The 27,533-nt window shown below is 44.8% G+C and overlaps 2 protein-coding genes and 1 pseudogene across 10 annotated transcripts in view; 2 read left to right on the forward strand and 1 right to left on the reverse strand.

Annotated features, from left to right (window-relative positions):
* SOGA1 (suppressor of glucose, autophagy associated 1) overlaps positions 1-20,331 on the forward strand; it is an 85,634-nt gene extending 65,303 nt beyond the window's left edge. For 4 of the 8 annotated variants that reach the window (XM_047852234.1, XM_047852230.1, XM_047852231.1 and 1 more), the window contains exon 15: positions 3,064-10,097. In XM_047852234.1, the coding sequence (XP_047708190.1) occupies positions 3,064-3,216 (153 nt within the window). In that variant the 3' untranslated portion in view covers positions 3,217-10,097. Of the gene's footprint in view, positions 1-223; positions 765-3,063; positions 10,098-16,295; positions 16,307-20,318 lie in introns of those variants that run through there. The other 4 variants (XR_007150809.1, XR_007150810.1, XR_007150811.1 and 1 more) reach the window with 4 other exon arrangements.
* Positions 12,682-26,230, forward strand: DSN1 (DSN1 component of MIS12 kinetochore complex). 2 transcript variants are annotated; one of them, XM_047852242.1, is made up of 11 exons: positions 12,682-12,970; positions 14,358-14,406; positions 14,630-14,956; positions 17,017-17,090; positions 17,960-18,032; positions 20,140-20,227; positions 21,884-21,943; positions 22,337-22,411; positions 23,576-23,723; positions 24,814-24,901; positions 25,455-26,230. In XM_047852242.1, exons 2-11 carry the CDS (start codon positions 14,373-14,375, stop codon positions 25,535-25,537), a joined length of 1,050 nt encoding a protein of 349 aa, XP_047708198.1. In that variant the 5' UTR covers positions 12,682-12,970; positions 14,358-14,372; the 3' UTR covers positions 25,538-26,230. The 2 variants fall into 2 exon arrangements, with proteins under 2 accessions (XP_047708198.1, XP_047708199.1); XM_047852243.1 differs by lacking the exon at positions 14,630-14,956.
* Positions 19,201-19,517, reverse strand: LOC125161917 (40S ribosomal protein S27-like; annotated as a pseudogene).
* Positions 26,231-27,533: the final 1,303 nt, after the last annotated feature.

Below are 27,533 nucleotides of genomic sequence, written 5' to 3' on the forward strand. Positions count from 1 at the left end.
ATGGTTGGAACATCTTATGGATCCCAGGCATAAGGACCTGAAGCCCTCAGCACCTTCTCTGACTTCCTCTCCTCTCCCTTGAGCTTTGTTTTCTCTGATGTCTACTTTCTTCCTGTCTCTCTCTCTCTTGCCTTTGCATATATGGTCCCAGCTCTGCTTCTATAACATCTTCTAGTTCAAACATCTAAGAGACACTGACTCAAATCCCTCTGTCTAATTTCAGATTACTAGAAGAAAGGAGAGATTGGGATTGGTCTAACTTGAGTGCAGTACCACCTTGATCTAACCATATCACATGATATCACATGGGTGATATCACATGACCTGCAGTGCACTCCGTAAAGGTTGTAGGTGGAGGGCAGGGAGGTGGCATGGGCTGTGATTGGCCCGTTTGAATGTATGTGTAGGTGGTTTCTAGTTTTTATCTATCATACATAATGCTGTGGTGGACAAGGTGCAAAAACATTTGTCCACATTTCAGATTATTTCCTTAGGTTTGAGTTGCAGAAATGGGATTACAGGATAAAAGAACATAACATTTTAAAGGCGTTTGATAAATATTGCCAAGTTGTCTTTTTTTTTTTTTTTAAGATTTTAATTTTAAGTAATCTCTCCACCCAGCATGGGGCATGAACTCACAAACCCCCGATCAAGAGTCGCATGCTCCACTGACTGAGCCAGCCAGGCACCTTGCCAAATTGTCTTTCAAAAGATTTTGCCCAGGGGTGCCTGGGTGCCTCAGTCTGTTGGGTGTCTAACTCTTAATTTTGGCTCAGGTTTGTGGGATTGAGCCCTGTGCTGGGCTCTGTGCTGACAGTGTGGAGCCTGCTTGAGACTCTCTCTCTCTCTCTCTCTCTCTCTCTCTCTCTCTCTCTTTGCCCCTCACTTGCTCTCTCTCTCTCTCTCTCAAAATCAATAAATAAACATTAAAAAAAAAAGGAGTTTGCCTAATTTCTACAGCCTCTAGTGTATGTGGTTAGTACTTTACTTCTTCATACTCTCGAACCAGCAGGCCTTACTTAAAAAAAAAAGTATTTAAAAAAAAATTTTTTTTTAACATTTATTTAGTTTTGAGACAGAAAGAGACAAAGCATGAACGGGGGAGGATCAGAGAGAGAGGGAGACACAGAATCCGAAACAGGCTCCGGGCTCCGAGCTGTCAGCACAGAGCCCAATGCGGGGCTCAAACTCACGGACCACGAGATCGTGACCTGAGCCGAAGTCGGCTGCTCAACCGACTGAGCCACCCAGGCGCCCCAAAAAAAGTATTTTAAATTCTTACCTTTTTTTTAACTTAAAAAAATTTTTCCGTTTAATGTACATACTGAACATATCATAAAAATATGCCTCACTGAAGTCTCATAGACCAAACACACTCATTGTGTTAGGGTTCTTTAGAGAAACAGAATCAATAGACTGTGTGTGTGTATACATACGTGTGTCTGTGTACATGTGTGTGTATAGAGAGAGAATTTTTTTTTTAATTTTTTTTTTTTAACGTTTATTTATTTTTGAGACAGAGACAGAGCATGAACGGGGGAGGGGCAGAGAGAGAGGGAGACACAGAATCGGAAGCAGGCTCCAGGCTCTGAGCCATCAGCCCAGAGCCCGACGCGGGGCTCCAACTCACAGACCGTGAGGTCGTGACCTGAGCTGAAGTCGGACGCGCAACCAACTGAGCCACCCAGGCGCCCCGAGACAGAATTTTTTTATAAGGAGGTGGCTCACATACATAATTATGGAGTCCTAAAACCTAGAGGATAAGTTGGCAAGTTGGAGACCCAGCAGAGCTGATGGTTTAGCTCCAGTCTGAGCTCAAAAACCTGAGAACCGGGAGAGCTAGTGATGTAATTCCAGTACAGCGCGTGTAGCTAATGTAGTTCCAGTCCTAGGACCATCAGGCAGGAAGAATTCTTATTCAGGGAGAGTCAGCGTTTTTGGTCTTCCAGCCTTCAACTGATTAGATGAGGTCCACCCCCATTAGAGAGAGCAATATGCTTTGCTGATTTAAAGGTTAATCTCATCCAAAAGCAGCTTCACAGAAGCTCTCAGGATAATGTGTGACCAAATATCTGGGCACCTTGTGGCCCAGTCAAGTTGGCACATAAAATTAACCATCACACCCATATCACCACATGTATATCAAGAGACACAGGTGGTATTTTGGATGTTGATTTTAAAGCTGATCCAGATATTTTTCACTATGTAAAATATCATGTTACCCATTGACTTAGTAGTTCTTCTAGGAATGTAGCCTATGGAAATAGTCACGGAGGTGGGAGAACATGCTTGTATAAATAAATGTATGGCATTATTAATAAAAATTGCTAACATTTATTGTGTACTTAGTAGGCACTATGCCAAATGCTTTGCCTGTTATATTTAATTTCACCCTCACAACATTTTGGGAAAGGCATCATGTCCTTCATCTTAGAGAGAAGGAAATCAAGGTTCAGAGAGGTTAAGTAACTTATCCAAGGTCACACAGCTGGTAAATGGCAGGGCTAGGATTTGAACCAAGCAATTTAGTTCTATAGCAGCACTTTTAACCATTATCCCTGTGTGTTGATAATAGTAAAAAAAATTAGAAACTATCTAAAATGCCATGTAAAAAATGAATTGGATAAATAAATTAAGGTACTGTGTTTCCATTCAGTAGAATAATGTATAGTATATAGCCATTAAGAAGAAGGAAATCTAGATATACATAACGACAGAAAAGTGCTTGTGTTTTGCAGTTACAAACTATGCTATAGCAGATGATGTCATTTTGATAAATGTATGGGTGTGCAATGTGTTGAGAATTTATGTTTGACGGATAACATCTACTTTTTTCTGTGTGTTCCAGAATTGATTACATTGTGGAATGTTATTTATGAACATTTGTTATGGTTCTAATGGGAGAAAAACAATTATAAAGAATTGGTCTAGAGAGGGGCCACAGCCCCTGGGAACCGGTTCCTCAGGCAAGGCTGGGCCCAAATTCCTTGCCCAGCTGGCCGCCCAGCCTCTGGGTAGCCGGCACCTCTTGGCTCTTTCCGACTTCCTCCTCTCTTCCCCTAGGATGCTGTTTGTGACTGCAGTACTCAGTCTCTCACTTCCTGCTTCGCCCGGCCGTCCCGCGCTGCCATCCGCCACTCTCCTTCCAAGTGCAGGCTGCATCCTTCAGAGTCCGGCTGGGGTGGGGAGGAGAGGGCAGCTCCCCCCAGCGAGTGACAGAGCAGCCGTGCTCCCCACCTCAACCAGCCCATTCCCTGGATAGCTGAGGGGAACAAACGGAGAGGGGACGAGGCGAGGGGCCCATGCCGTCGGCATCGTCTCACCCTGGAGGGACAGCAGCTGCACCACTGCCAGACAACAGCATTCCCATCCAGGTAAAAGCGGGGTCTCCTGCTGACTGCTGGGTGGCGATCTCTGACTTCCCAGGGGAAGGCAGTGAGTGGAAGGAAGACCACAGCTAGGCTTCGGAAGTGGTTCCAGAGAGATCCTCTGGGAGCCCATCCATTGGGAGAGACTTGCCTCGTTCTGCCCAAACCCCCTTCTCAGAAGAGCCAAGGAAAGGATACACTTCTGGCCATGCTCCTCAAGGGAAAAGGCTCACAGAGATGTTCCCTGCCAACCACGTCCTCCTTCACGGGGAGGAAACACCAATGAGAAGAACAGTCTTTGCTGTAAGAGTCAACGTGGGGTTCCTGGTGAAGCTGAGGTGGGCATCATCCCCATCCCTTCCTCCTCCCCACTTCTTCCTCCTCCCAGCCCCACTGCTCTGGATTGCTATGGCTCTAGGGGGTATGATAGGGCAGTAGCCAGGGCCAGCATCTGCTTGGAATCCTGGAGCCCTGGATCTCCCTGTGCATAGCCTGGATGCAGCAAGGACTGGAAGATGAGGTAGAAAAGTGTGGGGCTCAGGGTTGGGTAGCCACTGGAACTACCTCCCTGGTCAAGGTGGCTTGCAGGGCACCCACCTTGCCAGGAAACACCTTGAAGACAGAAATAGGTAGGGTCAGTTTCAAGACCTGGTGCACAGATAAATGCCTAAATACCCACTGCCTTGATGGCTGGGGGCCTCTTTCCCTGGCACCCTGGAGAGGCGTGACACATCTCCACTGTGTTTACATCCTGTGGCTGGTGGAGACATGTTCCCAATAAGAGACTCCCAACTGGCCACACCAGGCCAAGGAGCACTCCAAGAGGCCAGTGCCCCAGGACACGCTAGTGGACTGGGGCCTGGAAACACATTTCCTCGGTTGTTTATTTGAAGTTTTCTTACTATAAATATTTAAGGTAGTTTTACTTTATTTTAATAATTTAATTTACCCCAAAGTCCCTAAGGTAATTTATTGGAGATTCTGACATGTATTCTTGCCATTGGGACAAAGTGAGACTTCTAACACGATGGACAGGCATGGGGTCCCCCATGCCCACGAGGCAGCTCGGCAGCTGAGCTCTGGTCTCTTGGTCAAGTTTGGAGGGCCCTCCCCCCCCCCGGTAGAACTGGAGCCCTGCAGCTTGCTCCCCAGTACCGCTGACCATCTGGCCTCAGAGCACTGCTTTTCACTCACTGCTAGGTACTTGGCTGGCCCCCAGCAGTCAGTCTGTAAACGCTCACTGACAGGGTGGAGGGCTGGGCCGCCGTCCCCACTTCCCAAACATTCTCCATCTGCCCTCATTTTCCTCCCTCCCTCAGAAACCTTTTTTTAAGGAGTCAAACACAGATTCCTAAGGCTCTGTCAAGAGCATGGCTATCTCTCCAAATTCCCCAAATGAGAACTCACAGGAAAACAGGACTAAACTTCGAGAATGTTGTTTATTGCAGCTTTGCACATGGACCTGAGAGTGCCAGCCTGCCTCAGCTCTCACCACCTGCCAGCCTTCTCACCAGCCTCTTTCCTTAGCCTTATGGCCTCTCCTGGCCCCTGTTCCAGCCCCAACTCCACTGCCCGCCCTTGCCCACGTCCCACGTGAGCTGCCTGAGCCATCAGACAGACTCTGCCATGTGGCTCATTGCAATGTGGCGGGAAAGGCCTCAGCTGGCCTCCCTGTCGGTGCCAGTAAACCCATTTCGGTTGCACACATGCCCCCACACACGCAGATGCGTGGACCTCCTGCAACTGGCTGGGGGCCCAGAGTGGAAATACCAGAATAAAGCCACTTGTCTGTGGAATTTAGGAAGACCAAAAGCCAGCAGTTTTGCTTGTTTGTCCCCAGGACTCAGGAGACACCTCTGCATTCCCACCTGCTCCCAGTCCTGCCCTTTGAGGGTCACCTGGACAAGTCACCAAAGTCCTTCATACCCATCCCCAATGGGCAGAATGTGAGGGTCATGTCGGTCTGACCAGGTACTTCCTCATGCCATAATGACTTGTGCGGGCAGAGTGGGCAGGCCAATGGAGCCAAGAGCCTGTCCCCTTTGGGGTGCCACTGCTCCCACCCAAAAGGTCAGGGGGCCCCTCCAAGGTTATGTCCGGGTGAGGGGATTCACACCAGGCCACACGCCACCAGAGGCCTTCTGCCATCTCCCCAAGCCGTGGAGGGTCAGGGAGGTAGCACTCCCAGCCTTGGGGAGAAATCCTCGCGAGACCTGAGCCCTGAGGCTTATGGACCACCCAGCCTTACCATCGTCCTCGTCCAAGATTGTCCTTGCCATCTCTTGTCTCAGCGCCTGGCTGCCCGGCCCTCCAGTTGGTGTCAGAGGCTCCAGATCTTGGTTTTCAATACTTCCTGCATGCCACTGTGCAAGGTCACTCATCACTGTTCCTACAGAAGCCTCTGGACGTGGGGCTTGATGGGGTTGAAAATGTTATGTGTAAATATTGGTTTGGTTTGGTTTTTAGCATTTTAATTAGTAACTGGTTGTGTTTTCTTTTTGGGGTGTGGGGGGTTGGTTTGTAAAATCTCTACTCTTTTGGAATGTAATTTCTAAGTTTGTTTGTTTCTTCAAATGCCTTTTAAGTCTTGGTAACATTCCCAAAGCAGAAAACTGCCTGACCCACAGTGGGGATTCCCCTGGAGCACCCAGGAAGGAACACTGCCCTTCTTCTCATTTTCCCCCTTCCTACTCCTCCTCTGCCATTTTACTCCCAGAACTTTTTCCTCCTCTTCCTCCTCCCTGACTCCCTCTATCCTTCTTCCTTTTCTGCCATCTCCACTCTCTTCCACCAAAGTCCCAAGGAACCCAGGGGTCCTAATTTCCTACAGACCACTAGGCTTATTGTGTTGGCACCAGTTGGCTGGGGAGGGAACACAGGGGACCCTGATTGACCTAATTGACCTGGTCAATTGCCCAGATTGACCTAAACTGGATGACCTCATGTTTTCTGTGCCTGACCTCTTCCCAAAGCCAAACTAGATCCTCCTGGTGGCAGTGATTGTATTTGAAATGAAAATCAGACCACGTTGGCACATCAGTGGCTCCTAAATCTTGCATGCACAAGGCATCTGTGTCCAGTTTCTTGTCTCCCTGTTTTCCTCCCACTTTGATCCCCACCAAAGATTGACCAATTTAAAACCACCTCCAAGAGGTCTTGCTTTCTGTGAACTCAAAATGGGCCCCACCTCTTGGTCTTCCCCCAGGGACACTCCTCTCCCAGTTGCTCTTCCAGATGACAAAGTCAAGGGCCCAAAGACTTGACCCTCTTACACGCTGACCACTATATGGTTCCATCATACCCATCCCTGTGCACCTTTCACGGTTTCATCACCAGCCTGTTGTCCTCTTGCCCACCCAGCTTTCAGGCTCTTCCTCCCTCTCCCCTCCCATCCAGAATGTCCCTCACTTTCCAGCCTCACCAGCCCCCACAAGCTCCCACTACCTCTTCAGTCATAATAATCATCATCCTGTACACACCCCACCTAGAGCACTTTACTATCTAGGAATTGCTCCCCTCTCTCCTTCCCCCCACCCCTCCACACACCCCCCCCCCCCCCCCACCGCCCCGTCTCCTTCAGACCTCTCAGGGACAGCTCTGGGAGGCAGCCTTGGTAGGATGGGTTAGTGCAGATAAGGAAACTGAGGTGCAGGTCTCATCCCAGAGTCCCCTAACTGGGAAGTCAGCGAGCCTAGACTAGGACCTGGGTCCATCGGATCCCCTGGCCCAACTCCATCCTTCTTGCTGTGTAAACCCACTGCCCCACTGGGGGCTTTTTTGTGTAGGTACAAAACACCCAGAATGTGCCACTATCTAACCCAGACACGAAACCATGCAATGGTCACCACTATCCATTTCCAGAACTTTTTATCACCCAAGCTGAAATTGTACCCACTGAACAATAACACCTCCCCACCCCCTCACCAAGTCCCTGGTAACCTCTGTTCTACTTTCTGTCTCTATGAATTTGTCTATTCTAGGTAGTTCATATAAATGGAATCACATAGTATCTGTCCTTTTGTGTCAAACCCCCTCAACTTTTTAGATGAAAAATCAGGCCCAGAGAAGAGAGTGGCTTGCCCAAGGTCAAACTAAACAGGACCAGACCCATGTTTCCTGACTCTCAGCAGGTGCTGCATCCCCAGCGGTGAATGAGACCCCTCCACCCTGACATTCTTTGCTCTTGGTCGAGCCCTTTCCTCTCTCTGGGATCAGTCTGTTCACTACCCCTCCTCCTGCCCATCCTCTCTGTTACCATCTTCCGCCAAAACTCCTCTCCTCCTGCCTCCTCTTCTCAGCTGGTTCCCACCAACAAACCAAGTGCCCTGGCCCTTGGCCAGGTGTTCCTCTTAACACCCGAGCTTACCTTAGCACCCATCCCTTAATGCTCCCAGAACAGCTTCTCCAGCTCGGCTCCCTTGCCATGGATTTCCCTGGTACGCCAGCAACCCCTCCCTACCCCCCTCAGGCTCACATTTCCATCCTGTCCAGGAAGTGCCTGTGTCTGTGGTCGTCCATCTCTGATGTTTGCTGTCACATTTGGTGGTGTTTCTTGGGTTCTGCTTTATTTATTTTGTGTTTTCTCACACTAAAGGAGGCACCTTTCCAACACCTCAGACAGCATTAGCCTTGCCAGCCCTTCACATTGGGTTTGGCCCCAGCGACCTCCCAGCTGAGCAGGACATCCCCTAGGTCCACTCTTGAACCTTATTATCTTCTCTGTCCCAGGCTCAGGACCCCATTACTGTCCACTGTTGGGTGGGGCAGACTTGAATGCCTCCTTCTGGGCTCCTGTACCCTCCTCAGTCCTGCCTAGCCTTGTTTGGAAAGCAGATGTAGCCTGGCTTGGGTTCTTCTCTTCCTAGGTCATTCACCCATTGGTCTGTCTGTACATTTGACACCGCACTATCCTCTCTGCTCTTCCCTGGGCCTCACTGCCTCCAGAATAGCTTATCCTAGCAGAACCTCGCCCAGGCTTTACAAATTACCCCTCCCAATGGCGTTTAAAGTTTGCAAAATCCATAGACCCAAGAACCTCAAGGAACATGATGCTGGGCCCACATCCCTTGCCCAGGGGTCCTCCTCACCGCCTGCTACTCTTCCCTCACCCTCCTTGGACCCTCCCTTGTTTATCCCATCAGCCCTGTTTCCTTCCCTCCTTGCCCTTGACCAGCCCATGAGACCCCAGACCCTAAGGAAAGGAGCTCTGGTTTCCTCTAAGCATCCTTGAAGGGCTGAGGTAGTCAGGGCTTGGATGCTTTGTTACAGTCAATTCTGATACCAAACTGTTCTGTGAAGAGGAACCTCAGCTGGGAATCTGGAGACCTGGTCCAAGTGTGAGACCTCTTCTCCATCTGCCTGGTTCTAAGAGCCTCCCCATTCTATGATTTTATGATGTGCATCAGGATTATCCTCAGGGCCCCAGAACACCCCTTGTGTTTTGGGATCCTGCATCACCATCCTCTCTCCACTGGACCCTGGTATCCTGGCTCTCTCTCTACTCTGCCTCTGATCTCTGTGCCTTAGTTTATTTCTCTGCACAGGGGACTTACCACAAGACTATTCCCAGAAGCTTCCCGGGTATTTTGGTGCCTCAAAGGCTGGGCCTTGCCAGCTGTGGCCCGGCTCCCTGTCACTGCCTCAGGACACCAAGTTGCTGAGAATGAGGTGCCTGGAGGTTCTCAAAGCAGCTGGAGCATCACCTGGGAACTTGACAGAAATAAAAAGTACTGGCCCCACCCAAGACCTTTGGAATTAGAAATTCTGTTGTGGGGCCCAGCAAGTTGGGGGTTATTAATAAGCCCTCCAGGTGATTCTCATACAACAGGAGTTGGTCAACTGCTGACCTACACTAGCAATCAATCAGTGTAGCCTGGTGAAGGACTGAGGCTGGCCCAGACCAGGAACAGGTGGAAAATACCAATCTCATCTAGATGCCTGAGAGACTGGGAACTCTCCCTGCCCACCCCTCCCTGCCAAACAAAACAACTATGTCCTTCTTTTCCTAGAAGCTGGAGGGCAGGAAGAAGGCTATAATTTTCCTTTCCCTGCCTCTGGCTTAGTTCCAGCTCTGCTCATAAAAGGCCATGTAGGGTTGTGCTAGCCAGGCAGCAGGTATGAGTCCTTGGGGGGGAGGGGGAGCAGGAGAAAAACACCCTCACCATGTATCCCTTGGTAACCTCACCATAGGAGCATGGCCTCTCTTCATGTAGTAAAAAACCTAACTCCTCAAGGAAAGAATCCTAAATCCCTAGCTCCTCCCCTTCCTCCTTCCACCTCCAGGGAAACTGAATAGACAGTGCCAAAAAACAGCTCCAACGCCCAGCAGCTGGGGAAGACAGCCAGAACCTGTCGTCTCACCTTGGCCCCCCTTCCCCAACACCTGCCAATACTGTGAAGCCCCCTTCCTGCCCAGCCTGGTTTCTTGGTGAGGGTCCTGCAGTTGTGGGCCCTGAGGGGCCCCCAGGGAAGGGCCTTTGGGAGGGAAGGGACCAAGGGCATCCTTGGGCCAAACTGTCTGCCTCTCCTGTCCACTGTTTTCTCTTCCCCACTTCTGTCTTCAAAAGGCTCCTTCCCAAGATGGATTGGGTGCTAGGACAACTGGTCCAATCCGCCAGCTCTCCCTGCCCCTGTGTCTTATTTCAGACATAAGAATAACTGTACAGTGTAAACTTACAAAAGGTTTTTAATGGTTGTAGATTGGAAATAAAGTATGTCATATGAAGAGTTTCCTTGGATTTGGCCTCCTCTCTGATTTCTCTTACAGGGTGGGTGGGGCCCCCATCAGATCTGAAACCCGACTCTTCCCCCCCTCCAACCCCAGCCCAGATGCCTGGAAAGGAGGGAGTCCTGGGAATGCCACAGCCAACTGGCTGGCTTGGCGTCACTTGTGAGGGGCCACCAGGGGTTCCAGATGGTGACTCCTTACATCTCAGAGCCTCCTAGAATGTGTGATATGACCACTGAAAAACATGCAGAGTGTTCAAAAAATATTATTTTCTACAAAAAACTTTAAAACATTTATCATAGAAAAAATAAAGAGGACACATTAGACATGGGTCAGTTATCTATTATAGTGTAATTGGCCCAAAAACATTTATTGGATCACAGGTGCTGTGAATCCGGAATTTGAGAGCTGGGTAGTTCTGATTCAGCGTCTCAAGAGGTTGCTGTCAAGGGTCAATCAGGCTGCAGTCATGTGGAGGCTTGACTTGGACTAGAAGATCCATTTGCAAGGTGGCTCACTCCTGTGCCTGGCAAGTCATTGTTGGCGGGAGGCCTCAGTTTTTCCCCACATAGACCTTTCCATAGGGCTGCTTGAGTATCCTCACAACATGGCAGCTGGCTTACTCTAGAGCAGGTATGAGAACGCAGGGTAGAAGTCACAATGCTTTTTGACTAAACTTTGAAAATCACAGTCATTTCTGCAGTATCTTCTTGGTTATACAGGTCAGCCCTACTCAGTGTGGGAGAAGAACACACAGAGCACGAACGGCAGGAATCAGAGCTCAGTGGGGACCATCTTGGAAACTGGCTATCATATGAAAAATCTACATCTCTGTCCCTCTTATTTTTTTCTAGGGGTGTGGCAGGAGGCGGGGGGGGGGGGGGGGGAGGCGGGGGAGAGACTAACAACAGCCAGGCCTGTGCTAGGCATTGAGAATGCAGTGGATGGGCCTGGAAGACAGGAAAGCAAATGTCAATGGTAGGGGGAACCCAGGGTGTTCAGGGAGCCAAGAGGAATTGGAAGGCCTCACAGAAAGGATATATGAACTAGCACCCGAGGTTGAGATGGTGAGTAAATGAAGGGGATAGTGGTATATTATAGGCAGGACGCTGATGGGAGGTGGCTCCAGGGGAGGCACTGCATGTACCAAAGCCTAGCAGAGAACAGAGCACAACAGGGGAACCAAAGGTTGTCACTGGAGTGAGGAGTGATGAAAAAGGAGAGTCAGATCATGCAGTGCCTTACGAGGGAAGGAATGTACACATCGTGTGGACAGTCGGAAACCATGGGAGAATTGAAAGCAGAGAAAGCACAGAGGATGTACTGGGTCTGGAATCCGTGAAGCAGTATTCTCACTGTGCCTCAGGATGACCAGTCATGGCTGGGAACAGTGTTCTGTTCTTGGGACACTGACAAACAACGACTTGATAGAGGTGGGCAGACATAGAAGGAACTGGGTACCACTGAGCCCCCAGAGTGTGATATTCAGGTGACCAAGAGCAAATCTGTTTTCAGATGGCCATTAGAACCAGCAGGTTGGAACCACAGGGTGGAAAATTACAGGAAGGGAGATTTCTACCTCCTATCAGAAAACTCTTCCAAGGACCGTAGCTGCTATGGAAGGATGACCACAGTCATATTCCAGCTGTTCCTCCCCAATTCGTCTTTCACTTTATGGGCTTCTAATAATTCAACATTTGGTTTCAGATCTGAAAGGACCGCATACGCAAGGGGACATTTCCATGGCCTCATGCTAGGTGCTGAAGAAGCAGCCTGCTCTCTGGGGGCTCGCTCCCATGCCAGCAAGGGATAGTGGAATAGGCACGGTTGGGCTTCTGGGAGCATATTAATTTTCAGCCTGGAGTCTCAAAGAAGAATCTGAGAGGGATTAATTCCCAATTTTGGCTTAAAATTGGAGAATTTTGCAAGATAAAGCTGGAATGGGCTACCCAGAGGGAACGGCTTGAGCAAAGGAGCAGAGGGAAGAAGCAATAGGGGTAGGCAGAGGAGCTGTAAGCAGTTTGGGGAGGGGGTGGCCTGCAAGAAGGCTACAAAGGAGAATTCCTGAATTTTGCCAAGTATTGAAGGGAACACAGAAAGAAAAAGTGCTAGAGTAGGAGTAGGATAGAATGAAACAAACTTGAGTACAGAGCTCCATTTCGTCCTGGGAGAGACCAGGCCCGCGTTTTTGTAACTAACAATGCAAAGAGAAGGCGGGGACCATGGCCTAACGGGGGCAGGGCATCAGATGCCCTGTGGCCCACTGTATTCCTTTGGCAAGCACCTCTCTGGGCCTCGGCCTCCCCAACTTCAATGGGCTCTGGGCGTGTCAGACACAAACGACAAGATGAAGTGGCGTCCAGTCCGTAGATGGGGACTCCCCGGGCGCGGCGTAGCTGGGGAAATGGGTTACGCTGCCCGATTTGGACCAGTAAGGACTCGACAGAAGCGGTCAGAACGCCGAGGCTTGAATACTAGTCTACGCATGCGCTTCCAAGGAGGCCGGCGTTCTGCGCACGCGTACACGGACGCGAGAGGCTGTCAACTACGCATGCGCCCTTGATTGGCGGGACTTTTCGGAAGCGGAGGCGCGGGTGGTGGCGCGGCTCGCGGACTGCTCCGTAGACTGCCGCAGTGGCGCAGAGGCTCGAAGGGCTACCTGTGGCGGCGGAGAGTGATTTGCGGGCTTGTATCTCAGGGGCGGAGGCTGCGGGCTAGACTGGCGTCTTCCCGAGGTCAGGAAGTCGCAGACCTTTCCACCAGACCCGCCGGCTCACACCCTCACCAGCTTCCTTGGCGTCGGACGTCTCCGCCCAGCCCAGACAGGTCGCCGCCCCCAGACTTTGGGGACCTGGGGCACTGCGGCCTCCTCCTGGTAAGAGGATTGCGAAGGGTCGGCCGCGCTTCTCGCTCGGGGCCTATTTTCAGAGCCGGGTGTCTAGACTGCAGAAAGGTGTTTGAGGGCTCAGGGTGGGTCACAGGCCTGGGTTCGAATTCCACCCCCGCCCATCCCCCCATGGCTGTCTCCAGTGGGCCAGGCTTTTGCCCTTCTAAACCCCACCTCCCTTATCTGCAGGGAGGAATTAATGACAGCATTTACCGAGCTGTGGAAAGAGTTAATCGGTATAATGAGCTAATGATGCAAATAAAACGCTTTTGAACATACGCAGATCGTGGCATATAATTAGCGCTTAACAAGCAGCTTAACAAATGACATTTGTTGCTGTTATTATCCAGGCTTGAATCTGTGATACAGCACTAACTGTGGGGATGTAGATCTTGACTTACTCACACGTTCTGTTACCTTTCCCAGCTGTTCCTCTCTCTCTATTTCTCTTTATTTAGAGTCTTCCCCTCCCCCATACAGATTTCTGCTGGAAGGGAGGGGTAATCGCGGAAGATGCAGAGATGCCTCAGCCATGTCCTTCCTTGCCTTCCAGTTAGTTGTCTGTGACAGCCACTGGGAATACAGATATATCCTGGCTGGGGAGGAAAACTAGGGGGTGGAGCAACCAACTTTGCCAAAGAGAAGTGGTTGGAAAGTTTCACATTTGAGCTACATTAGAAAGGTTGAGTAAGTTTCACAGGCAGTGTGTGTAAAGATTCAAAAGTGGTGCAGGGGCTGGGAGTGGCAGGAGGGAGCAGGATGGGTAAGTTAGGGCTAGTTTATGAAAGGTACTGAAGATGCTGGAAGACTCTGCTGCTGTCCAAAGAGTGGATTGGAGAGGAGCAGTGCTAGATGTTTGAGGACTAGTGGAGAGGCTGTAAGATTATTCTGGGGAGGGAAAAGGAGATGGTGGAAGTTCTGAGAGTGGAACTGGCAGTGGAGAAAAGCTTTCCAGAGACTGTTGGAGGTAGGACGGACAGGACTTTGCATCTGGAGATTAAATATAAGAAGTAAAGGGTGATGTGATTTTTCTAGTTTGGAAGACCATGCAGATCATAACGCCATCTAGAATATTAGGGACTATTTAAAAAATAATTGGTAATAAAGGAGGGTATGTGTTAAGGGAGACATAAGTATTTTTAACGATGAATTCTGTAGAAAGTCAGTACAGGAGGTGATGAACCCACTGGTAGTCTCTGGAGGAGGTGGAGGAGGTGAAACTGGGCCTTGTCATGTAGGTAGAATTTCATGGGGCAGAGATGAGCAAGCAGTTCAGAAAGGCTGAACAATACAAGGTATCTTCTGGGGTACTAAAGCCTCATTGAGACTGGGGCTGAAATGTGGAGAACAGATCGCTTTGTTTTCCTATTTTCAGGGTGCTTCATCCAGAATGACCTCAGTATTTAGATCAGAGACCATGGAAGGTGAGTATTGTAGTAAAATTGCTCTTGCTTTGGGTTCAGGTTCTAAGCTATAGATAAACATTTCTCTGGCTCCCTGGTGCATCTAGAATCATATTTACATGTTTGCAGAGATGCTTCCTCACTGTTTCTATGATCTGGGGCATACATTTTCTTTGTCCACCTTTTTGCTCAGATGCATAGTTGTGGTGGGTTTGATTTTGTATTTTGACTTTTTCATAACAAGTGCTAGAAGAAGAACCGGTGACATCTAAGACTCATGATCATCAACTGGAATCGGATACCATCCCTGTGGAAGTGTGTAATAAATCACCTGCCTCCCTGGAGATAACTCAAGGCGTTTCAAAGGAAAGAATTTACCTTGGCTCTAGCCCTAAAGTGGGAGGAAGTTGTGATCTCAGCCACCAGGAAGGACTTCAGTCCAGGTCCCTTCATTTGTCCCCCCAAGAACAATCTCCCGATCATCAAGATAAGAGTCAATCTTGGAGGCGAGCAAGTATGAAGGAAATGAACCGGCGGAAGTCACTGCCTCCCTTTCATCAGGGCATCACAGGTGGGATGCTATGTACCTAAGGCAGTGGAGTTCCAGCTCAGATAAGAGGCAGTGAGTTATGGCAGAAAGAATGTAGTGGGATTACCTGACTTTGCTACTTACTAGTTACGTGACTGAGCAAATCATGTCACCTCTCTCAACCAGTTTCCTCTTCTATATGGGGGATATTCTAAGATCATAAGCACTAATGTCAAACACCCAGTAAGTGTTCAGTATGACTGCTATTTATATTAGTAGCTGTCCATTGTAATCTCTACCATGAACAGAAATTCTAATTTACAGTTGTTCAACACTCATCTCTGCTAGGAGAAGAGGCATTAAAGATTTCTTTGTATGGCTTTCTGTCTCATTTCCTAAAGTGAAACAGAAGGTGAGTGGGTTGCTACCAGATTTTAAGCTTTATAACTGAAAATCTTTCAGAGGGAAGGAAGATGCATGTAAAATATCTCGGTGAAAACTAAGTTTTTAGATATGCCATATTTAAATGTGATTTGTGTGAGTTTACAATAATAATTGTATCTCAGTAAGCATTGAAATACAATATTTAATGTGGAAAGTCCAGCACATTTCGAAGAATTTACTAGTTGTGTAACCTTGAGTAGATTACTTAATCTCCTTTGCCTTATGGTCCCAATCAGCAAATGGGATGAAATAATATCTATTTCACACGGTTGTGTGAGAATTAAATGAATTGATACATATGACACAGTACTTGGCCATATAGTAAGTAAATAGCTCAAATGTTAAGCTATTGTGATTATTTTAAAGATGTTAGTTCACTTCCAGATGACCTGATGTCTAGAAGGAAATCTGGGTAAAAATAGCCATTTAGCTTATCAGAAAATTGCCGCCACACTTGTGTTCATGCACTTGACCCCACAGGTGTGCCAAGACAACAGCAGCAGTTCCTTGATTAAGGTCACCCCTACCTCCGTCTCTGTTCCAGAGCATGTGGACCTAAAATTCTGTATAACGGAAAATCCACGATGTAAAAGATTGGTTATTCCTGCCCACTTGCCAGGTTTCTCTGGTTATAGGCAGAAGGTATCCTGTTTTTTCCACTTACAGCAATGAGAAATAATCAGGAGACAAGAAATAAAAACACTTGAAGCCAGCTGTAGCTGGAGGACAAAAGTACACGTATCTCAAATACTCAGAGCACACTTCCTTTGCTGTATAATAATTGATGTTTTGGGACATAATTTAAAAAAAAAGTGTCTATATCTTGTAGTTGTTTGAGGATTTAGTGGTGTAATTAATGTAAAATGCCGATCTAATTCAGGCTGACTCACCATGTGGCCTTGGGCAAGTTACCCATCACCCGGCCTTTGTGCCTCAGTGTCTTTTATAAAATGGAATTGATAAGATACTTGCCTTCAGTTTTAATGAAGTGTGCATAGCATTTAATGAAGTGCCTTTTATATAATAAGTGTTCAATAAATTATTAATGTTATTATTAGGTCAATATAGAGAGGCAGCATGGCTATTAGTGGGAAACTACACTTTTTTGGTGACAGACTTGGGATCGAATTCTGGCTTCACCAATCTCTGGCCTCAAACAAGTAATCTGCCCTCTGAGCTTCAGTGTTCCCTTCTGTAAAATGGAGCTCATAATTTACAAGACCGTATTTAAAGCACATTGCAGGGGTGCCTGGCTGGCTCAGTTGTAGAAGATGCGACTCTTGATCTCAGGATCTCCACGTCCTGAACTCAGGCCCCACATTAGGCATGGGGCCTACTTAAAAAAAAAAAGGCACACTGTATCTGTCATAAAAATGCTCAGATGTTCTCATTTACTTTCTTTAAGTGATGACTATAAAACATCAAAAAAATTAAGTTATTTTTTAAGTTATTTTTCATCTATGTTGTTTAACAGACAAGATTTTAATGTAATCTGTAAAAAGTTCTTAATAACTTTTTGAAGTTAAAGTTAGAATGCCTGGAGTTGAGCTGCATCAAGAAGGAGGAAAGTGGTTTTTTGGGGTTTTTGGTTTTTTGTTTTTTTTAACTTTGCTAACTGTGTTAGTATCCAGCTCCTTAAAGTGTGATTTTTATGTTAGAGCTCAGCAGATCTATCAGTGCCAACTTAGCAGAAAGCAAACGGCTTGGCGCTCTCCTGCTTTCCAGTTTCCAGGTGAGATTCTTAGGACTGGGAAATACTTTCTTTTTTTTTTTCAACTGTTGCTGTGATGGCCCCAAAGAGAGATCAATACTGTGTGTGTGATGCCATCAATTAAGATTAAAAGGTGTTTCGGGGCACCTGGGTGTCTCAGTTGGTTAAGTGTCAGACTTTGACTCAGGTCATGGTCTCGCAGTTCGGTTTGTGGCTTCAAGCCCCACATCGGGCTCTGTGCTGACAGCTCAGAGACTGGAGCCTGCTTCCGATTCCATGTCTCCCCCACTCTCTGTCCTTCCCCTTGGCTGTTGTGCACGCACACGCTCTTTCTCTCTCTCAAAATAAAGATTAAAAGACGTTTTTCTCTAGTTGTATTAATTTAAAAGCCAGATTTAATCAAAGCAGCAGCTGATTTCTCTCTGGACTAGGCTCTCTACCAGTCCCACTGGTGCTGCTGCTGCTAACTGAGCAGCTAATAGTCAGATTTCTTCAATCTAGTATATTTTGTCCATTGACAGCAAATGATGGGAATTTGAAGTGCGTGGAGGTCAGTAAGTTAAAGCAGACATTTGAGGTCTGACTACATAGTGAGTGGGAATTATATGGCTAACTGGTAATTACATCAGTTTAGATAAGAGCATCATTTGTGTTAATTAAATGGTCATGTTTCTCTGAACTGAAAATCATAATGTATAGTCTGAACAGCAAAGAGATTTTTCCTGATCTACTTATTTGTATGAAAAATGTTAGGTATAAAAACTAAATCATGTTTAGTTTCACATTGATTAAACATGAAATTACATGAACTCAGGACTGGTCTGAAAAATCTTTGTTGTTGTACTGAAAATACTTTTTTTTTTTTTTTGAAAATGCTTTTCTTTATTTAGTTCTCAGTTCAGAAACTTGAACCTTTCCTAAAGGACACTGAGGGCTTCAGTCTTGAAAGTTTTAGAGCCAAAGGTAAGTTGCTAAGAATAAATGAGCAAGCTTTGGCCTTGGGCTTTACCTCCTGTTAAGGTCAGTCGAAGCCCCACTTTCAGGATCCCCATTTATAGGAGCTGCTGGCTCACAAAACCAGCCCTCCCTTTATATTTTAGAATTGTGTTTAAAAAATAAGAGTATATGCTTATGACATTCAGAAGGTATAAAAGTGAAAATAAGCTTGCCTCCCACCCAAACCAGGCCACCTCCTCTGTACAGAGGCCACTATAATCACCAGCTTCTTATGTATCATCGCAGAGATCTTGCTGGATTTCCAACATTTTTACATTAATATCAAGTGAATAATGCTCTCTGTACTCTTCTTTACCTTGTCTTGTTTTTTTTAACCTAACAGTTTGTCTTGCACATCATTCGGTATTGCACACATAGAACTGTTTTGACAGTTTAGTAGCCATACAATATTTCATTTTATAAACGTACCATATATGATTTAGTCAGTTCTTTACTGATGGGCTTTTAGGGTTTCCAGTCTTTTGCTATTACAATGAATGGGTTAATGAACATCTTCTTACAGAAGCCTTCAGGTACATATGCAAGTAAAAATAAGATAAATTTCTAGAATTGGAATTACATAGGTCAAATGAAATGTTAGGAATACCAGACTGCCTTCTAGAAATGTTTTACCAATTCTCCTACCAGTAATATATGCAAGTACCTATTTTTTCATACTCACAATAGTTTTGTTTGTTTTTTAATTTTTTTTAATGTTCATTTTTGAGAGAGCATGAGCAGGGGAGGGGCAGTGAGAGAGGGAGACACAGAATCTAAACAGGCTCCAGGCTCTGAGCACAGAGCCTGATTCAGGGCTTGAACCCACAAACTGCGAGATCATGACCTGAGCTGAAGTTGGACACTCAACTGACTGAGCCACCCAGGCGCCCCATATACTCACAACAGTTTTATTAAACAATTCAGATTTTTTACTATTTGGTAGGTGATACAAAGTATTGTCTAGTCTTAATCTGTGGTCCTTTCTCTTTCAAAGAAGATAAGCATTTTTTCTTTTTTTTAGAGCCATTTATACTTCATTTTCGGTGTATTGTTTGTATCCTTTGTTGTTGTTTTTTTTTTAATCCAAAATGTATTGATTGGGATCATTTCCCACTCATCTTGATTCAGGTTGCTTTTAGTGCTGCTTCTGTGTGAAGGAGCATCCTTCTGTAAGCCTCACTTCCTCCTGTAGGCTGGCAAAGGACAGTGGAGCACACAAAAACTCATGTTTGTGCATGGCTAAAGATGGTGGTGATTTTGTAGCATCATGGGCACTTCACGTCCATGAAGTAGGAGTTGGGGTTCTGTACCAGGTGCTTCTTGTGTGCTTCCTCTTCTGGGAGGCCCTTCATGACAGGATGTTCTCGTGGGGAGATCATCACTGCCAGAAAGGCTCCTTTGTTCATTTTTGAAAATTGGGATGTTGGCTTTTTTATAGTGATTTGTAGGAACCGTATACATTAAGGAAATTAGCTGTTAATGTGTGATATACGTTACAAATATTCTCAGGAATCCATTTTTAACTTTCTAGGAAGTAGCTATTTATAGTATAACTACACAATTATCCAGGGTCAGAAAAATTCAGTGTTACCTACTTAAAAGACCTAGAAATATATGAGCTTCCAAGGCTTCCAAAGCTAAGCAGAGACAAGTCTTTCCCTTATGCCCGTAATTCTTTATTCTCCTTCAACATTTTTCATTAAGCTCTTGCCTGTTGCCTGACTTCTGTAATATGTTCTTCTTTTCAGTGCAGGCTTTTGAAATCTTGGATAGAATGTAATGTCAGTGCATGTATACCTTTTAAATGCTTTTTCACCAGTCAAGTATTAAAAGAAAAACTATCATACATGTCATAAAGAGGAATTGTCTTCCATTTTATCTATACTGGCCCAAAGAAAAAAGATAAAATCTTTCTGCACATTTATACTACTACTTTGAATGGGTAAGAAGGCCAGAATGTAATAGGGGATCCTAGAGCTAAGACCACCTTAAGTATGTTATGTCATTGTCAGCAGCTTGCTGTGAAAATTCATATTCTTTTTATTTTACAACATGTACTTTATTTCTGTTCTAGCATCTTCTCTTTCTGAGGAATTGAAACATTTTGCAGAGAGCCTGGAAAGTAATGGAACTTTACAGAAATGTTTTGAAGATTCAAAAGGGTGTGTGCAGTTCCCCTTTTGTCCTAAATGATAATTAAATGAAGACTTTCCATTATAATTAGTTTGTTCATTCACTCAAACATTTATCCAGCATCTTATACACACCAGGCTCTTCTAGATGCTGGAGATAAAGTGATACGTAAGTCAAGCAAGTTCTCTCTTCTTATGGATTTTAATAGAGACAATCAGATGAATACATAGAAAATAAAGATTTCAGGTAGTGATAATCTAAGAAGTCAGTAACTATGATAGTGGTTTGAGGGGGTGGGCAACTTTGGCTAGTGTTTAGAGAAGACCTGTAATGAATTGACCTTTGGACTGAGATCTATAAGACCTGGGTAGTGAGAAGGAACCAGCCATGGAACGATGAGGGGGAAAACATTGTTCAGATCTTTGCTAGCTATGCAAGTTGGTGGTAAACTATGTTCTTTAGCTGTTGGCAAGCAAGACTATTCAGAGAATTTTTAAAATTCTGGCCCCAAACTGGTAGTTACTCTGTAGGGGCAGGGTCCAGCTCTCTACCTCCTGTCCTGCAGCAAATCCTGTCACTTGGGCCTACATCAGAAACTTTTTAATTTTGACTTCACAAAGATCTACTTTCTCACACACAGACCCTTAGAATTAACATTACTATTCAGGAAATGAAAAATCTGTTGGCTTGACACAGTATCCCTAAAAATGAGGTGTATTTAAGCCACTGGCTGCTGCATCCAGGCCAGAAGTGATAGAAGCTGTGTGTCACAGACTTTGGTAGAGAAACATGAAAGGTGGCACAACTAATTTGTCTTGCCAGGTAGAGTACCAAGTATATCTGGAGGATTTTGGCATTTTCAGTGCCTGCTTTCCATCAGGATTAATCATCCAACTGAGCTAAGCCATTGGTATGAGTAAAATACAATCTCTGTCCACTGACAGCTTAATTTTAAGTGTGAAGACAAGAAGGTCATATACAAAAGTATTGTTGGGCCTTAAAAGATGACATAAAAAGAATAGACTGAAAAATAATATGCAAAGGGGCACCTGGGTGGATCAGTCTGTTAAGTGTGCTACTTCGGCTCAGGTCATGACCTCACGGTTCGTGGGTTTGAGCCCTATGTCAGGCTCTGTGCTGACAGCTTGAAGTCTCAAACCTGCTTCAGATTCTGTATCTCCTTTGTCTCTCTGTCTGTCTCTCAGAAATAAACATGTAAAAAAATTTAAAAGTGATGTGAACAAAAGTTTGGAGATGGAAAACTCCAGATATTTGAGGGTGAGGCCGAGTGAGATTATATGGGCAGAATAGGTGAAAGGCAATAGTTGGAATCAAAGCTAACAAGCTAATCGGAGCCAGAACATAGCCTTAAGTGCCAGGTTAAGGAATTTTGACTTTTATTAGGAATGCAGTAGAGGGTCACAGTTTTAGACAAGGAAAAAAAAAAGGAATATTTTAGTGAAGGTTAATCTGGCTATGGGTCAATTGGAATTGATGAGAGAAACAGAAAATAAAGCAACCACTGAGGAAACTTATCTATAAAAGTGAGAGCCCAAGAATAAGTACTTGTTGAAAGATAAATTCTGAACATCTTTTATTGCCATTAAAATTATGTAAGACATCCTATTAAAAGCAACTGCTCTTGAAAGATTTATGTTGATCTTATAATCCTATCTGTATTCCAGAAAAGCATCAGATTTGTCTCTGGAAACATCAGTGGCTGAGATGAAGGAATACATAACAAAGTAAGTGAAAATGATCCTTTATTGGACTATCTAAATTCATCTAGGGAAAATAACTAGTTCTGGGAGAAATGAATAGTAAATACCCCATTTAGAGTGTCAATACTGGTGTGTAAACACTAGAATTTAGAAAGCTGCATATTGGGATCTTGTGGGCTGTACTCTTGGCCAGTTTCATAGAATGGAGTCTAGGAAATAAAAGTGTTAATTTGACTTTAAGAACTCAGGTTTGATTTGATTAATATCCTCTGAATCACTCAGGCTTTCTAATCCTTTAATGACCTTTTTTTTTCACATTTTAGAACCAGAGCAGACACCTAATGTACTTACTGTGGCCTTGAATGATTCAGAATGTAATCAAAAATTAACTGAATGTTTTTTTTCCTGATCCTGTAGATTTTCTTTAGAACGTCAGTCTTGGGATCAGCTCTTGCAACAATACCAGAAGGAGGCTGAAGACATCATTTCCAGGTTAGATCTGTGACTGGAAATAGGAAGCCATCTTTTTACCTTGTGGAATTTGAATTGATTTCAGTTCTGTTAGCACAGATTGAACGATGAATCCTTTCTCACAAGCCAGTCAATTCATCAAAGCTCTATAAAATGTGTTATTAGCACTCTAGGATTATAAATGGAGAATTGAGGGATGGGGAGGAAGAGTGAATATCCCTATTTTCGGTCAAAGAACAGAACTGCTTCTGTGCCCGTGGCTGCTATTACACATCCTGGGGGGAGACAGGCACATTTCTGCCTTCTACCAGGGCACCTGGGGTTGGGCCAAAAACAGGGGACTTCAGTTTGCACATGGCCTTTGAGCTGCAGGTATGGGAGAGAATGCTCTTCAGGTCCTTCATGGAGATGCAAGGACATGGAAGGGGTGATGAAAGAGGGTGTACAGAAGAGAGAGGAACTTTGTCTGGGTCTTAAAGGCATAAGAAAGTGGGAAAGTGCTAGACTTGATTTAGTTGGTCATTTAAGCCAGTGATTTTAAGCTTTTTTTTCCCAAAAGAAACTCAGCTGGGCCCAAATATAAAATGTAACTGTGGAAGTGTCTTCTTAGTAGAGAGGTGCTTTGAGAAACATGGTTTGAAAAACTTCTCCAGTCTAGGCATTGATTGTTACCATTTACTTTATTCACCCCTTACATGTGCTGTTTATGAAGATAGGTAATATATAAGATGGCAGTTTCAGAATAAAAACTTTTGTTGTGGCCTAGCTTGTTAGTTAAGAGGAATGCTTCTGGAAGCCGACTGTCTCTGTTCAAATACTTGTTTCTTCATTCTTTGATTGTGGACAAGCGACTTAATCTCTAAACCTGAAGTTCCTCACTTGAAAATGGGGGTGGTAGTAGTGTCTACCTCATTGGGTTATTGTAAGTGTTAATTGAGGTGAAATGGCAGGGTCTAGCAGTCAGGAAATTGTGGGAGTGATCAATTTTCATGCACTCTCCATCATATTCAGTTATTGTAGATAATTGAAGTGACCCAGCATTTTTTCAGAAAAAGATTAGAGACCTTGATTTCCAGAAAGAAATCCCCAGGTCATTGTTTTTTCCCCAAGTCGTTTTACATTATCTTCCCCCAGAAAATGATTATAAAATTCCTTGAAAGCTCTTTTGTTCTATTTTATTTTCAGAGAATCAGTTGAAACCAAAGTTACCGAAGTTGAAGTGGAACCTGCAGCATTTCTTGGGTCTTCCCAGAGTGAAGTCCTTCACACAAAGCCTGACTACCAGAAGATATTGCAGAACCAGAACAAAATCTTTGATTATATGGAGTTGATGGTTAGTTGGCTCATGTTTATTTGGTTATTTGGTTTACCTATCTTGTCATCCTTGGAAATTACGAGACCTGGAGAATATGTGTAATAAGTATATTCAGCTCTACCTTGGGGAAACATGGAGAGACAATCAATATTTATGTATGTATGTATGTATGTATTTATTTATTTATTTATTGTGTTAAGAGCCAATAAAGCAGAGTAGGGGAGAATATACAGGAAGGGCAGCAGGTTGCTGTGTAGAGCAGTTGTTGATTATTCCCCTAAGGTACCATTTTTTTAAAAATGTTTATTTTGAGGAGAGAGAGCACGTTCACAAGTTGGGGAAGGGGCGGAGAGAGAAGACCCCGAGCAGGCTCCATGCTGTCCGTGCAGAGCCTGACACGTGGCTTGATCCTATGAACTATAAGATTGTGATCTGAGCCGAAATCAAGAGCCAGACACTCAATCGACTGAGCCACTTAGGTGCCCCTGGTCCTTCTAAGGTGCCATTTTAACAGAGACTTGAAAGAAAGGAGGAAGTGAGCCATGAGGACATTTGGGAGAATAGTACTGTATCACTCCAAGTATCAACAGGAAGCAGATGACACTTGATAAAGGGTAATTGAAAAAGTGATGTATAAAGTGTGGGTATTGAGGAAACCAAAAGGGTTAGTTGAAGTAACCTGGGGCTCAGAGGCAGCTGAGCTCTTACTATCCCTAGGACTGAAGGGCGGAGGGAAGGAAAAGAGAGCCATGACCTGCAGCTAAGAGACAAAACTAACTCAAGATGACCCTTCCAGGAGCCTGGGTAAAAATATCCTGACTTCATTTGTCTCCCTTACACATGGGCTTCCTCTTGGCTAAACTGACCCAGATGTCAGAGGACACGGGATCCTGTTTGAGATTATCCACAGTAGTGGCCCCGGGGCATAGGGCAGCATAGAGAAGTGCAGAGTGTGGATCAGGAGGAGCAAACAAAATGTCTGGCAGAAACATTCCAGGTTGAAAAAGAGCAAAGGCAAAGGTCCTTAGTGGGAGCTTGCCTGGCGATTTTTGAGGAACATCACAGAAGCCACAGACCCTTACAGCTCACATCTGTCTTTCCTGTGCAGATGGATGAACTACAGGGATCAGTGAAGCAGCTGCAGGCTTTTATGGATGAAAGTACCCAGTGTCTCCAGAAGGTGTCAGTACAGCTTGGTGAGTGTGTGTCTTGAGGGGACTAGAGATTGCACTATTTTCTGTATGATAGCCCTTCACATACAAACTGCCCTTCAAAGCATGTGGTCTCAGAGTAAGGCCTATATCAGATGATTTCTTTTTCTCCCCTCAAAATAATTATTGTGCTGTGGGTACTCAAAGTTGATGGGAAATTTCTCGATGTAAATTCCACAGGAGCACAGTAGACTGAAAACTAAGTCCCCACAAACCCTCATGTTGTTATCTATTTGCCCTTTTTCCTCTTCATTCTTCCAAGAATCCACTAAATGACACTGACATTACTTCCCTGTTGCTTTTCCTGGCCTCCTCCAGCCCAAAATTGTTTGCTATATATACTTTAATTTTCTTACTATGTTGTATTATGGTTGTAGTTGCAGCTGGCTTCCCTACCAGACTGCTCTCTCCTTGAGGACAGAGATTCTCTCGTTTGTCATTGTAATGCCCTTCAGTGTCTGGCATAGTGTCCATACACCAAGTTTTCAATAATGTTATTTGAATTCAGTTGAAATTTACTTTTGTCTTTCCTCTGCAGGGAAGAGAAGCACACAGCAGTTAGATCCGTCACCAGCTCGAAAACTGCTCAAGCTTCAACTGCGGAACCCACCATTGCTCTAGATCTTGTCAGTGACTTCATGCAGCTTTCCTGCCATAAGGTGCTCCAGAGGAGAGAAATGGAAGAATGCCCCAGCACATGGTGATTGCATGGTGGTCTGAGCTGGTGATAGCTGCCCTGTTGCCTTTGAGGATAACTGGCTGAATGTAGAGTACTTCAGTTTTTTTCTAAAAGTGACAGAACTTATGCATCTGAAAGAGTAGCATAGATACTTTTTCCAAGAATGTGCAAAATGCTTGCAACTTCTATTGTGAAATGACCTTGAGAACTAGTAGTCCATTCTTTTAAATATCCTTCATGGTCAGTAATCTTCATTTTGTGAAGGTGTTTTTTAGGTTTTGAAACAATCCAGAGTCATTCAGGACCAAATCCAGGGACACATTTTAGGGGTCAAGTTGGATTCTGGTAGGAAAGGAATGGGACTGATTTTCTGGTATGGCCCTGAAGGTGATTTCAGGTAGTGAAGTTTTGAACATTGTTTGCATCACATGGCTACGTGTATCACTTCACACGATGTCCAAATTGAAGGAAATACCACTTATTCTCTGTCCTGTTATCTACAGTGTGCTTTAGCTTTTAATATTGAATTGATATCCTAAATCCTGGATTCATAGCACAAAGAGGCTAAGTACTATTTTTCATCGTTCTCTATTTTTAATAATTTGCATTATAAAATTGCACATTATTAAAAGCTTTCTTTTGTCTTTGTGTATATTTTGGGTGTATAAAAACCTTTCTTAAGGGGACCCTGGGTGGCTCAGTCGGTTAAGTGTCTGACTTCAGCTCAGGTTATCATCTCGTGGTTTGTGAGTTCAGGCCTTGTGTTGGGCTCTGTGCTGACAGCTCAGAGCCTGGAGCCTGCTTTGGATTCTGTGTCTCCCTCGCTCTCTGCCCCTCCCCACTCATGCTCTCTTGCAAAAATTAATAAACATTTTTAAAAAATGGCACAAAAACAGACACTCAGAGCAATGGAACAGAATAGAGAACCCAGAAATGGTCCCAGAAACATATGGCCAACTAATCTTTGACAAAGCAGGAAAGACTACCCAATGGAATAAAGACAATCTCTTCAGTAAATGGTACTGGGAAAACTGGACAGCGACATGCAGAAAAATGAACCTAGACCTCTTTCTTACAGCATACACAAAAGTAAAAAAATGGACGAAGGACCTAAATGTTAAGACAGAAAGCCATCGAAATCCTAGAGGAGAAAGCAGGCAAAAACCTCTTTGACGTTGGCTGCAGCAACTTCATACTCAACACATCTCTGGAGTCAAGGGAAACCAAAGCAAAAATGAATTATTGGCACCTCATCAAAATAAAAAGCTTCTGCACTGTGAAGGAAACAGTGAGCAAAACTAAAAGGCAACTGATGGAGTGGGAGAAGATATTTGCAAATGACATATCAGATAAAGGGTTAGTATCCAAAATCTATAAAGTACGTAACAAACTCAGCACCCAAAAAACAATCCAGTGAAAAAATGGGCAAAAGACACGAATAGACACTTCTCAAGACATCCAGATGGCCAACCAACACATGAAAAAATGCTCAACATCATCATCAGGGAAACATAAATCAAAACCACAATGAGATACCACCTCACACCTGTCAGAATGGCTAACATTAATAACTCAGGCAGCGACAGATGTTGGCGAGGATGTGGAGAAAGGATCTTTTTTGCACTGCTGGTGAGAATGCAAACTGGTGCAGCCACTCTGGAAAACAGTATGGAGATTCCTCAACAAATTAAAAATAGAACTACCCTATGAACCAGCAATTTCACTACTAGGTATTTATCCAAGGGATACAGATATGCTGTTTTGAAGGGGCACATGCACCCCAATGTTTATAGCAGCACTGTCAACAATAGCCAAAGTATGGAAAGAGCTCAAATGTCCATCAATGAATGAATGGATAAAGAAGATGTGTGTGTATGTATATATATATATATATATATGTATATATATATATATATATACATACACACATATATACAC

This window comes from Prionailurus viverrinus, chromosome A3, assembly GCF_022837055.1.
Source record: "Prionailurus viverrinus isolate Anna chromosome A3, UM_Priviv_1.0, whole genome shotgun sequence".
NCBI classification, from domain to species: domain Eukaryota; kingdom Metazoa; phylum Chordata; class Mammalia; order Carnivora; family Felidae; genus Prionailurus; species Prionailurus viverrinus.